Raw genomic sequence first — 13602 nt, 5'->3', positions numbered from 1 at the left:
TGACTTGTGTCGATTCCCGGGCAGAGCAAGTTTCCTTACTCCACACGCCTCAGTTTACATAGCAGTAAGTAGGGATCCGGTTGTTAGTCGATTGGCGAATCGCTTTCCGGGAGTAGTAATCCCTCGAAGTAGGAAAGGTGACCTAAAGCACTGTCGTACAGACAGACGTTGAACAAGTTGGGCGACCTCCTTCCCTTGGACCTTAGTCCCACTCTCTAGCTCTTTCCCCGATCCTTTTATGTTGTTACTGTTCTGGGAGCCTCTCCAGTTCTCTTTTAGATGATTGTCAATCTTGGTAATGAATTTCACACTCATTGTCCTCACTCCCTGAGTGGAGAAATTCACACTTGCGAGGCGACCAAAATCTTTGCATTTGATATTGCGCCTTTTCTGTCGAGCAGGACATCCCAAAGCGCTTCACAGAATTTACTGTAAAATGTAGTGAGTTCTTATAAACAGGCTCAGCAGCCAATTTCCACAAACAGCCGCGAGGTGAAAGTTGTGTAAGCCTCTGTCTTTAATGGACCTGCATACAGCAGAGCTTCTGTATTTGTTAGCAAACCTGATTCTTTAACCTCTTATTTGAAAGCATTCCTAAACCAATATTCTGCCTGTGCATTGCTAATTGCAAACACTCTAATACAATCTAGAGATCCCAAATCCTGACTTGTTTTAGCCTGTAAAACCATTTTATCACAAACAACAATAACTTGCATTTACACAGCGAGGAGCCTGACGCCAAGCTGGGGAGGGTGGTTTGGGGGGAGGGGTTGATAAAATCTGAAATAGCACAGAAAAGTGCAAAATCCTTCATTTCAGTTTTAGTTTGCAGGCAGATTTATTTTTTTGGAGAACTGCGGGGAAAAAAAATCTTCCAAATCAATACTAGGTTTAAGAATTTTTCACCGTTCTGAGAGAAAAGTCATAAATTTGGGAACAGAACTGGTCTGAGCGGGAGTGAGACAAGCAGATAAATTCAGGCCTCCGGTAAAGGACATTCTCATTGCAAATTGTGTTTGATTTCCTGCTGTTTTTTTGGGGGGTAGAGGGATAATAATAATAATCCTTGCATTAATACACCTTATCATGTCTTCGAGACATCTCAAAGCACTTCATATACTGTAAATTGACTGTAAATTGACTGTATAATTTCTGGGTGAAAGGTGGAATGAGTCAGTGGAATGAAAGTTCATTAGTATTACTCTACCCATGTGGTCCAACGTACCACCTGATGTTGCCAGAGATTGAGGGGGTCGAACCCACGGCCTGGATCTTACAGGGCAAACATTCCTCCTTTCCTTGCTTGGATGCGCTGTACACAAAATGTGCTCATCCCTTGCGTCAGCTGTGACCCAGTTTTAATGTTGAGCAAGCCCTCTTCCTCCCACTCAGAACGCCTGTTTCAGACAAATGTTGTTAAGCACTATAAGGTCAAACAAAAGTAGTGAGTGGAGCCAAGACATACAGATTGTAATGTTGAATAAGTGATCCATTGGGATATCTCTGAGAATCGGATTCATATTGTTTTTTGCCCAATACTGATTTTATTTCTTTCTCCTGCCCATCTCCTTGAGATATCTGACTCTTTTTTTCTATGTAACAGAGTTTCACTACGGCGCTCTTCACCCAACAGCCTATTCCTGCACCTGTTTATACACACCCACACACACATGCTTCTGTCCACTTTCCAGCCCTACTGGCTATCTCCTGCTTAACAACAACAACTTGCTTTTACATAGCGCCCCACGTGCAGGGCAGCGTCCCAGAGGGCTTGACAGTGGCGGAGCACGATGGCAGGAGAGGGGAGGTGATCATAAGCATGGTCAAAGAGGAAGGTCTTCAGACGCGATCTGAAGATGGGGAAGGAGCGGGGGGGAGCAAGGCAGAGGGATAGAGGAAGAGTGTTCCTAACCCAGTGACGTAGGTGAAACGTCTCATCTCCTGGCTTCTGAGCTGCCTCATAACTTAACACAGAGCAATGCTGAGTTTTCTATCCTTGATGATTGTAAGGTTCATCAGAATTCATGTGCTCTAAGCCCACTGTGCCATCACATCAGCGTTAATGCACTCTGGAGATCAGGGGGATTTCTTCACTAATATGAAACAGCAACAATAAGTAGAAGGCAGATGTTTGCAGGTTCATCTTATCCGCAATTTATGGTTGTTAAGGCCTCCAGGGATATGATGCTCAATATTGGCTCTCACTCAGGGTAAAACCAGTGCTGGCATGTATTTTATTTACTGCTGCATTATCTTCTACAAAGGAGTATCTTACACAACACAGGATCAGGAGGAGGCCATTCAGTCCTTTGAGCCTGCTCCACTATTCCATAAGGTAATGGCTAATCTGTACCTCGACTCCAATTACCCCTGCCCCTTATCCCTTGATACCCTGATCTAGCAAATATTTATCCACTCAGTCTTGAGAATGTGAATCCAGCCTTTTGGGGGAGTGAGTTCCAGATTTCCACGAGCCTTTGGGTGAAAAACGTTCTCCTGATTTCACTCCTAAATGACCTAGCTCTAATTTTAACATTATTAGGCATTTCTTTTCAAATATTTTATTTTTATGCCAATTTTTCTGCAGTTTTTTTTCTTCTCCTTTTATGACCTCCTTTGATCCATTACCTCCACTGAGGTTCAGCTCCTTGTGTGTGTGTGCCAGCCACCCTCACGTGCCGTGAGCATCACTTTACGTGTAAGGGAGCTTGTGAAGCCCATCCTATCCGAATACGCCATGGACAAACACGCATACACACCTAATAAATAATAATCCTTACATTAGATGTAGCGCCTCATCACTTTGTTGAAAAGTCACACGGTGCTTTGCAGGATTTTTGTTTCCATTGTAAAAGTGTAGTGACTGTTATTTGGGGCAGAGGCCTGGGTAGTGATGTGGCTGTCTGCTCCTGCCCCAGGAGGCGTGGAGGGTCATTGTAAGTCGAACTGCTGCCTCGACCGAGATCAGGCACTCAGTACAAGGTGGGGATTCGTACATGCAACCCTGCAGTGACGGGTGGTGCGTTTCCCCTGTAGACCACGAGGGACGCTGTAGCTACATGTTCTAGTCCACAACTAGCAAAGTATGTTAATTGAGTCTTATACACTAGAACTTCATTTATTGCTGTGGTGTCTGATCCCTCCTAAAGGAACGGCTTATTTACGATGCCTCTCTTTAAACAATTACTTACAAATCAACTGCACACATCTGCTATGAATAAAAATCATAATAATCTTTGCATTCTAAAAAAAGGGCCTATAACATCTCGACGTTTGAACGGCCTCAAACGCTTCACTTCTCTTTGCACCTTCCCCCTCTCCCCCCTCTCTAAATAAACATTAGATTTCCTTTTGTCCTTCCTACATACGGGCGGGGGGGCTATAAACCTCTGTATTGCTGCTGCCAATTCCTGCCATTAGATAGGGAGTCCAGGCACATCGAATAGAGAGCGAAGCGGAAATGGGTTTAAATGAGGTGTTTAATATTTGATGGTGTGAAATGGTGTTTTACTGCTCAGCAAGGATAGACTAAACACCCCGAGGCACAGTGCATTAGGGAGGGCTTTGTTGTAAAACTCCAGCCCGTGGCTTATGGTTACCATAAGATCCTGTTCACTAGCTGAGTCATAGCGTAGGCTTTCAATCTGCTGAGAGTGACTTGTGAATGTGCAAGTTTGCTTGTAAATGGGTATAAAATAAGGGCTTTTCGCACCTTTGTTTTACAATACAGTAAAACTCACACAAGTCTGATCTGTGTAAATGCTATAATCACCTAAGTCGTACATAATAATAATTATCCTTGCATTTTATATAGCTCCTTATCATGTCTGTGAGACGTCTCAAAGCACTTCATGGAATATATTGTAAAGTGTAGTGACTGAGTATTTTGTGGACGAAATGCAGTAGCAAATTGCACACAGCAGTGTCCTGGGGAACATCTGCCCAATTCCCGTTCAAGAGTTTATACGCTATGCAAGTTTGACATAACTCATACAGTAATTTGAACAAGTCTTATTAAATGTATGGTCCCAACTGAAGTGACTTATGTGTGGTTGACTGTACAGTGCAATGCTGGTGCTGATGAGCTGCCAACTTGCGTTTGTTTCATAAGAACATAAGAATTTGCTGGCAAAAAAAGACCACAGTCCATTCAGTTTGCCTTCGACCATTCTGGCAGTCGCTAGCACATGTCGTGTCCTAAACTATAGACCGTATCTCAAGAGATTATTTCTGAACAGAAATCTATCTAATTTGTTCTTGAAAGAATCCACGCTTTCTGCTTCCATCATCTCCCTTGGGAGCTTGTTCTATAAGTTTGTTACTCGCTCACTGAAATAGTGTTTCTGCTGATTTGTTTGGAATTTATCTGCCGGGGGGATGGGGGAGGTGACTGTAGGTCGAAGAGGAAGATATTCAGGTGTGATCTGAAGATGGGGAAGCAAGGGACAAGGTGGAGGGATACAGGAAGAGTGTTTCGGGGCACAAGTACAAGATAAAACAGCTTATCATGGTCTACATTATCTTGTCTCGTCTTGAGTTGGCAAAGTACATACACAACCTTGACTGGTAACGATTTCCGGTTCCTGGGCTCTTCCTGGGTCTTATGAACGGTGTGTGTGTGTATGTGTGTGGTTCACCCACCCTCGGCATCTAAAAGTGGAATTTGGCAATGAAGGCTGGGCCTTTGAATATTTGAACAAAATAAGAGTCTGCGATGCTGAATAACCTTTGTTTCTAGAGGCACGCATTTCTAATTTGAATTAAATTCTGCATGACAGCGGAGAATAATCAGCGACCTTTTGAAGTCGACAGTTTTTGATCTGTGGAATTAGTGTTGTATCTCATTTAATCTGGAGTAACTCCTTCACCGGAATTTCATTTCAATCCTCTTTTTTTTCCTCCTCATTCTCCTCCTTCTTGTTCTCCTCCTCCTCCCCCTTTTTCTGCTTCCCTCCATTCTTTTCCTCCTCATTGGAGGTCTGAGTATATTGGTTAGACCACTTGCTTCACAAGCAACAGGATCCGGGTTCAATTCCTGGGCGGGACGAAATCGTAGGCAAGCTTTCTTATTCAAGAGGCCTCTGTTTACCTAACAGTAAGTGGGAAGCAGGTTGGTAGTCAATTGGCTGTTTGATTTCTAGAGGTAATAATCCCTGCAAAAATAAATAAATAATTTTATCTCTCAATCCACGGCTGTTTGTGGGACACTGCTGTGCGTAATTGGCTGCTGCGTTTCTCCCACAAAATATATAGTCAATTCACTTTACAGTATATTTTGTGAAGCGTATTGAGACATCTCATCGAAACGAGGCAGGCAATTGCACACAGCAACGTCACATAAACAGTCGTGGATTGAGTGACCACAACTCTTGGAGGGAAATCAATCCGCCAATCAACTAACAACCAGGTTCCTGTTTACTGCTAGGTAAATAGAGGCGTGTGGAGTAAGGAAACTTGCCTAAGGTTTCGCCCTACTCGGGAATCGAACCCAGGTCCTCTCGCTTGCCAGGCGAGCATGCTAAATCACGACACTACAGGACTCTAAATGTGCTGGTAATGGCCACATTCTTCTGAAAAGTTCTGAGTGCCATCAACTGAGTATTCTGCTTAGTGGGGACAGTTTTGGAGACTCTGAGCTCAATCAGAGGCCACTGGCTGAACTCTTATCTGAGTTGTAAGGAATCTCCTGTGAATAAGACCAGAGAGGCTGCGTTCCATACTCGCAAGTGGCAACCGAGGCCAGCAGATTCCATCACTCCCGTAAATCTGCCTTATGTATTGTATTGTCTGTTGCTGTAATCTCTTGTACCTCATGTAACACATGTGTCCCTCTTCTCTCCTTCGCTATTCATTCTAAAAGGAGCATCGGCTGCTGGTCACAGTGAGTAGCACTTCATACAGTTGCATTCTGTAACTGCAGATGTTTAGTAAGGCTATTAAGTTCCTTTCAAGCAAAGCGTTGTATTGCCTTAAACGTTACCAGAACTATCAGTTGTACAGGAACTGTTCATTTCACTGATTAATTGCTGTAACAGTACTTTCATGAGAATAAGGTATGGGAGCAGTCCAGAGAAAAGTAGGAATTCTGCTAGCTTCTCTGCGGTGAGAGGAGAGGAGGGAAATGAAGGAATCTGTAACAACATTGAAAGAAAATTGTTGAAAGCTCTTGAACGGTTTATCAACCACAGGGGAGTGAAACTGGCATAGATTTGCACCTGGTATATTTGTAATATATTAACTGTGAAGTCCTGTAGTATAGTGGTTAGCACACTCACCTCGCAAACGAAAGGACCCGGGTTTGATTCCCTGACAGGGCAAAACCTTAGGCAAGTTTCTTTACTCCACCTAGCAGTTTTACCTAGCAATAAGTTGGAACCTGGTTGTTAGTCGATTGGCGGATCGCTTTCTGGGGATAATAATCCCTCCCCCCCAAAATTGGTCAATCACTCCACAACTGTTTGTGGGACACTGCTGTGTGCAATTGGGTGCTGCATTTCGCTCATAAAGTATTCAATCAATCCACTTTACAAATACACAGTCACTATACTCTCAAGCACATCTGCAGTAAAACTGGCTTTGAGACGCCTTGTCGATGTGATAAGACGCTTTATCAAATGCAAGGATTATTATATTTCCTGCCATCATACTGAATCTGCCACCTTTTGGCCCAGTCGGGCAAAAATCCTTCTGAATCTGGCTGGCATTGCTCATTGTCCCTTCTTGCTATAACCAGCAGGCTTTGCTCATACTGCCTGATGACCACACGTTTCAAGACTCCCCAGATTTGAATCACTGCCGGACGGACGCCTCTTTGGTGAAGTGCTTTGTAAATGAGCCTAGGTCTGAATATTTTTTACCTTAGATTTGCTATTTTAAGGAATCATTTAATCCATGGTGCATTATTTGAGTGTCCTGGCCTAAACACTAGTAAAATGAACTGCTTTTTGAAGGGGAACAAATTGTGTGGGCAAAGTGGCATTCTTGGTGAACACATCTCAGCGTTCTGCCTTGGCTCTTAAATCATGTTTCATATTTAATTGCTCAATAGGATTCCTTAGCTGAGCCCTATAAATATCTGTTATACGCATGGCTTCAGCTAGTATGGACTGTTTCCAGTGTAATCACGCTACAGAACGAGGATTGGTTAGCCATTACCTCAGTTTGGGATCAGGTAGTTCTTACCCTCAACCTTCGAGAGTAGCAAGTCTATGCTTGCCCATTTGTGAAAGAATGAGAGACTTGGGCTCTGTTCCTTAGAGCTGAGTAGGTTAAGGGATGATCTGATTGAGATTTTAAAACAATGACAGGATTGATAAAATAAATAATAATTTGGTCACTCAATCCAGGGCTGTTTGTGGGACACTGCTGTGCACAATTGGCTGCCGCGTTTCACCCACAAAATACACAGTCAATTCACTTTACTGTATATTTTGTGAAGTGCGTTAAGGCACCTGAATAACATGATAAGGCGCTATATCAAATGTAAGGATTATTATTGTTCTAAGGGATGAATGACTCTTCACCTCTGGTAGAGGGATCCAAAACAAGGGATTTTTTTTGTAAATTAGAGTTAGCATAGAAGTGAAATAGGAAAATATCTCTTGAAACGACCGATTGTGAGAATGTGGTACCCCAGAAGGCTGTGGGGCTAAAATCAATTGTGATATATACTTGGGCATTTAGGGGATTAAAGGTTCCTTGACTGTCCAACTTTTTGGGACATCCTCGCGACATGAAAGGGGCTATACAAATGTATATACAAATATAATTTGGTATTGGTGCATGAGGAAGAGGTGGGGAAAGGACTTAAAATTTCTGCCATGATTCGATAAAATGGCAGAACAACCTTAACAAGTTTAATGGCCCCCTCCTCTGGCTATGATCTTAAAGTGTCGAACAACAACTTATTTATTTATCACCCTTCACACAGGGTAGCGTCTTGGAGCAAGAAAGACCGGATCTGCCTTTAGACAATGAGTTCCAGTTGTGATACTGATTCCCCAGAATGGCAGCTGAGCCCTCCACCCCTCTTCTCCCCACATTGAGACTTTATCTCACAATCACAACGCTTCTGTGTAGTTCTGGACTGGGATGGGCGCTGCATTAGTGGAGGTGCCATCCTTCAGATGAGACGTTTACCCAAGGTCTAATCTGCTTGTCCTCAGATGGATGTTGCGGTTTCCTGGCACTATTATATGACAGCTATCACATTCTCTGATCTTGCTGAAAATCTTGTTGTGGCGTCTACGTTCGATCAGCAATTATGAAGATTTAAGCATCCCAACACACGCTGGAGTCCTATAAGCAGTGGTTAGAGCACTCGCCTCACAAGTGAGAGGACCTGGGTTTGATTCCCTAGCAGGGTGAAACCTTAGGCAAGTTTCCTTACTCCACACGCCTCTGTTTAGCAGTAAGTAGGAACCCGGTTATTAGTCGATTGGTGAATCCTTTTCCGGGGGTAATAATTCCTTCAAAGAAAAGTAATAATGATAATAAATTGGTCACTCAATCCACGACTGTTTTGACACTACTGTGTGCAATTGGCTGCCGTGAAAGTTAAGGTTAGGGTTAATTTAGGCTAATTTGCCCAGAAAATATAGAGTCAGTTTGCTTTACAGTATATTCTGTAAAGCGCTTCGAGACACCTTGGAGATGTCAAATGCAAGGATTATGTTTATTATATTTAATAAATTTTTATTATATTTATTATGATATATTATTAATAGTAAATGCAAGGATTATTACATTCTCCACCTGCCGCTATTGCTGTTTTGTGCCCGGTATTTTACGGCTGAAATTGTGGAAAATGTGAGCAGTCTCATCTAGAATGCTGCACAGATCCTGCCAATGCTCTGTCATGAATCACCCGTTACTCTTGGATCACACAGATCATGGCCACCTCCCAAGGAGGAGAATGGAGAGCCCGCGGATTATCCAATAGCCCAGAGGCACACAGCTTTTGATCAGCTTCCAGTTGGGACACAACCATTTGCACATTTTGCGAGATTTCCCTTTCACTGTAGGCAATAACTAAACTCTTTCCATTATGGGATTTGAATGTCTATTCATAAAATATTGAACACCCACCACATCCTCTTGACCTAGAGCAATGGTCGATGAAACATTTTTTCATGAAAGATCTCTCTGTTGGTTATAATTATCCTTACATTTGATAATAATCCTTGAATTTGATATGAGCCTTATCATTGTCTCTGAGATGTCTCAAAGTGCTTCGCATACACTGTAAAGTGGATTAATTATATATTTTGTGGGCGAAACACGGGAACCAATTGTGCGCAACAGTGCCCCACAAACAGTCCTGGATTGAGTGACCAAATTATTATTTTTTTAAAACTTTTTTTTAAAGGATATTTACGCCCGGAAAAGCGATCCATCGATCGACTAACAACTGGGTTCCCACTTACTGCTAGGTAAACAGGTGTGTGGAGTAAAGAAACTTGCCTAAGGTTTTGCCCTGCCTGAGAATAAAACCCAGGTCCTGTCCCTTGCGAGGCAAGTGCGCTAACCAGTACACTACAGGTTCCAGCTGCAGCATCACTTAGTTATATAAGGAATGTTTGCACGAGAGCTGAGCTGCGAAGGTTGAGCGTTGGCCTGATAGAGGACTTCAAAATTGTGAAAGGTGAAAGATCTTCAAGATACATAAACGTCCCAATGCGCATCCTGCACTTGCCGCTCCTGCTGTTAGGGTGAAATAGGTTATTTCCACTGCTTGGCAAGTCCATTAGGAGACACACATTTAAGATGTTGTAGCTCAAGATACCCTGTTCTGAAGATGCCTGCTGTACATAGACACTTCCAGGCCTTCTCATCCTCCTCTGAACCTTCGCAGCTCAGCTGTAGTGAAACAATCTTTATATAACTAAGCAGTTGGAGAGCCACCAGCTGTAGTTGGGAGTATGTTGTCCCAACATCTACTTTACCTTCTGAGATGCGATGGTTTGCATTGGAGTGTCACCTTAAACACCACTTTGACGGCCAACAAAACTTTAAAAAAACGATAATTTGGTCATTCAATCCATGACTGTTTGTGGTACGCCGCTGTGCGTAATTGGCTATCGCGTTTTGCCCACAAAATCAATCAATCAATCCACTTTACAGTATTTACAGGGTAGTGCTCTGAGATGCTACTCTGCGTTGAGGGCGCTATATAAGAGCAAGTTGTTGTATTTTCACCCACAAAACACGTAGTCATTATTTTACAGTAAATCCTGTGAAGCGCTTTGAGATATCTTGACGACGTGATAAGGCCCTATACCAAATGCAAGGATTATTATTATCATTATTACAAATGTTTCTTGATTGAACATTTCTTGATTCATGGCAAAAATCTATGCTATCTTGTTATTTCTGTAATTATTTTATTGGTCAACCAGAATGGGTGGCCAATATATATATATATACATTTGGTATAACGCCTTCAAAAATATATGTAATATATACTGTCTATCTCCCTTTTATACTCCCCACTTCTTTCCGCGATCACTGCCTTCTGGGGTAATTCTTGGGCAAGTTTCTTTACTCCACAATTGTGAATTATTATCTTCTGATCTCACTTCGAAGAATTTAGCTGTAATTTGAAGACTAGGTCCCCTTGTTTTACCAGTGGGAAGAGACACTATTTGTGGAGTCCTGTAGCTTAGTGATCAGTGAGCTCGCCTCACAAGCAAGAGGACCCGGTTTCGATTTCAGGCAGGGCAAAATCTTGGGCATAAGAACCTAAGAAATGCTAGACGAAAGAAGACCAAGGTCCATCTAGTTTGCCTTCCACCTTGCTGGTGGTGGCATGCACATATGTTACAAACCACCTGTGTACTATATCCCGTAATGTTATTTCCTACAAGAAAACTATCTAATCTGTATTTGAAACTATATAATCTTCCTGCTTCAACAGGGAGCCTGTTCAACAGGTTCATTATTCGCTCACTGAAATATTGTTTGCGTCGATTCGTTCTGAATTTTTCCTTCAATCAGTTGCAGGCTGTGTTCTCTGATTTTACTATTCTGGACAAGTTGAAACAGCCTGTCATGATCTATATTGTTTTGCCCTTTTAGAATCCTAAAGACAGCAATCACATCATCTCTCAATCTTCTCTTTTCCAGGGTGAACATGCGCAATTTACTGAGTCACTCATAGTCTCGTCCCTCCATTCCCTCAATCATTTTGGTTGCCCTCCTCTGTATCTTCTTGATTTCTTGAATATCCTTTTTGTACTATGGAGACCAGAACTGTACACCGTACTCTAAGTATAGTCACACCAATAATTTATACAGTGGCAGGATTACCCCATTATTTCGGATTGCTATTGATCTTTTGATACATCCCAACATCTGGTTTGCTTTACTCACTGCCACAGAGCATGGTTGGGAGAACTTCAATTTATTGTCAATTAGGACCCCCACGATCTTTTCATTTTCCACACATATCATTTTCCTTCCGTTCAAATAATAATCCTTTCCAGGATTTTTTGTCCCCATGTGAAGTAGTTTACATTTCTTCACATTGAATTTCATTTGCCACCAATCTGCCTAATCCCCAAGTATTTTCAAATCGTTCTGTAACCTATCCTGTTCAGTTTTGCAATCTACCACCTTTATTAGCTTGGTATCATCTGCAAACTTAGCCACTGTGCTGGCGATTCCCAGTTCCAGATCATTTATAAAAATATTAAACAAGAGAGGTCCCAAAACAGACCCTTGTGAAACTCCTCTGGTAACATTTTCCCAGTCTGATGACATTCCCTATACCACCACCCTCTTGAGTTCTTGTAGTCAACCAGTTCCATATCCCTTGTTATCTACCTCCACTGATTCCCACTTTCTTTACTTTCAGTACCAGCCTCTCAAGAGGAACTGTGTCAAAGGCCTTATTGAAAACCAGATATATAACAGCCACAGCCTCACCCTTATCAACCTCCCTTCACATCGTCAAAGAAAAGCAGTGAATTAGATTGGCAAGACCTCCCCTTCATGGACCTATATTGGCTATCATTTATGATTTTATTTCTGTCCAGATACTGCATGATTTTATCCTTAATAAGTCTCCACAATTTTACCCACAATGGACATCAAACTTCTGTAGTTTCCTGGGTCACTTTTGTTATCTTTCTTAAAAATAGGAGTAATATCTGCCTTTCTCTGGTCCCCAGCCACCTCTCCAGTATTCAGTGAATTTTGAAAGATTTGTGCCAGCATTTCTGCGACTTCCTCCCTTAGTTCCTTAAGGATGCAATTTATCCGACCCCTGAGATTAATTTAACTTAAGTTTGCACAGTTGTTAGGCAGCCATACTGGTAGTAATATGAATATTGTCGCAACTTTCCTCTGCAACATCTTTGAGTTCTCTTTCCAGATCAGATAGGTTACCCATCTCCTCCTTGGCAAAGACTGATGCAAAAAACATATTTAGCACTATTGCAGCCTATCATCATTTGTCATGTTTTCTCCCAAACACAGCTTCAGTGGCCCTATTCCATTGCTTGTTTTTCTTTCACTCTTACTGTAATTTTTTTTGTTATTATCCTTCACATCTCTTGCCATGTTCAATTCAAAGCTTTTCTTTGCCATTCTGATGCCTTTTTTGCAGTCCTCACATGCCTTCTGGTATTGAATCCGATTTAATTCTGTGCCATTTTTCTTCATGACCTTAAATGCCTTGTTTTTCCATATTATGATTTGCTTTGTAGCCCCATCCAACCAGGCAGGAATGCCTTTAAGCTTGGTACCTTTCTTTGCATGTACATGTTCTTCCATTGCCTTCATAATTACCTCCTTGAAGGAATTCCATAGGTCCTCAACTCCCATTCATATTTATGCTGCCAGGCCCACTCCGACTAGACTTCTCAAGTGCACAAGACTTGCACTAGACTTCTCAGTCCTCTTGAAATTTGGCAGTTTTGTTTGGGTTTTTATAACCTCACCAATTCTTGTGATGTCAAATGTGACTGCATTGTGATCGCTGTTGCTTATTGCTTCTCCCACCTTTATGTTGGAGATTTGGTCGTCCCTGTTACTCATTATCAAATCCAAGATGTTATCTCTGCTCGTTGGCTCTGTTACAATGAGTCATAAAACAGTCTTCCTTTAACTCCGGAAACCTCTTCCCTATCTTAACGTAATCCCAATCAATTTCGGATAATTTAAAATCTTCAACTACTATGGTTGGTCCCTTACTAGTGCTTTCCTTATCCCACAGTTCCAGTAATATCTTACCACTGTTACCAACTTTTAATTATACCTAAAATGATTCTTGTCTGCCCTTTCCTTTTTTATATCTTCTCTCACAAGGATCTGAATAATGGAACTTATATATAGTGCTACACCACCTCCTCTTCTCCTAATACGGTCCCTTCTAAACAGTTTGTAACCTTCCAGATGCGTATCTCATTGAATGGATTCATTCCACCATGTCTCTGATGCTAATGATGTCCAATCTGTCACTCCCTAGAAGAACAATAACAACTTGCATTTATATAACGCCCTCCACGCTGAGCGGCATCACAAAGCCAGGGAGAGGTGACCGTAGGTGTGGTCGAAGAGTAAAGTCTTCAGGCGCAGATGGGGAAGGAGGGGGCTAGACGA

At 42.1% G+C, this 13602-nt stretch overlaps 1 protein-coding gene across 2 annotated transcripts in view; it reads left to right on the top strand.

Annotated features, from left to right (window-relative positions):
• Positions 1 to 13602, top strand: part of zfyve27 (zinc finger, FYVE domain containing 27) — an 83023-nt gene that overhangs the window by 31627 nt on the left and 37794 nt on the right. The window contains exon 8 of one of the 2 annotated variants that reach the window (XM_007911033.2): positions 5861 to 5881. The exons of the other annotated variant lie outside the window; for it this stretch is intronic. Within the exon in view, the coding sequence (XP_007909224.1) occupies positions 5861 to 5881 (21 nt within the window). The remainder of the gene's footprint in view (positions 1 to 5860; positions 5882 to 13602) is intronic. 2 annotated transcript variants of the gene reach the window in all.

This window comes from Callorhinchus milii, unplaced genomic scaffold (assembly GCF_018977255.1).
Source record: "Callorhinchus milii isolate IMCB2004 unplaced genomic scaffold, IMCB_Cmil_1.0 Scaffold7, whole genome shotgun sequence".
Taxonomy (NCBI): domain Eukaryota; kingdom Metazoa; phylum Chordata; class Chondrichthyes; order Chimaeriformes; family Callorhinchidae; genus Callorhinchus; species Callorhinchus milii.
The sequence above is the reverse complement of the archived record's forward strand: the minus strand, read 5'-3'. Positions and strand labels throughout refer to the sequence as shown.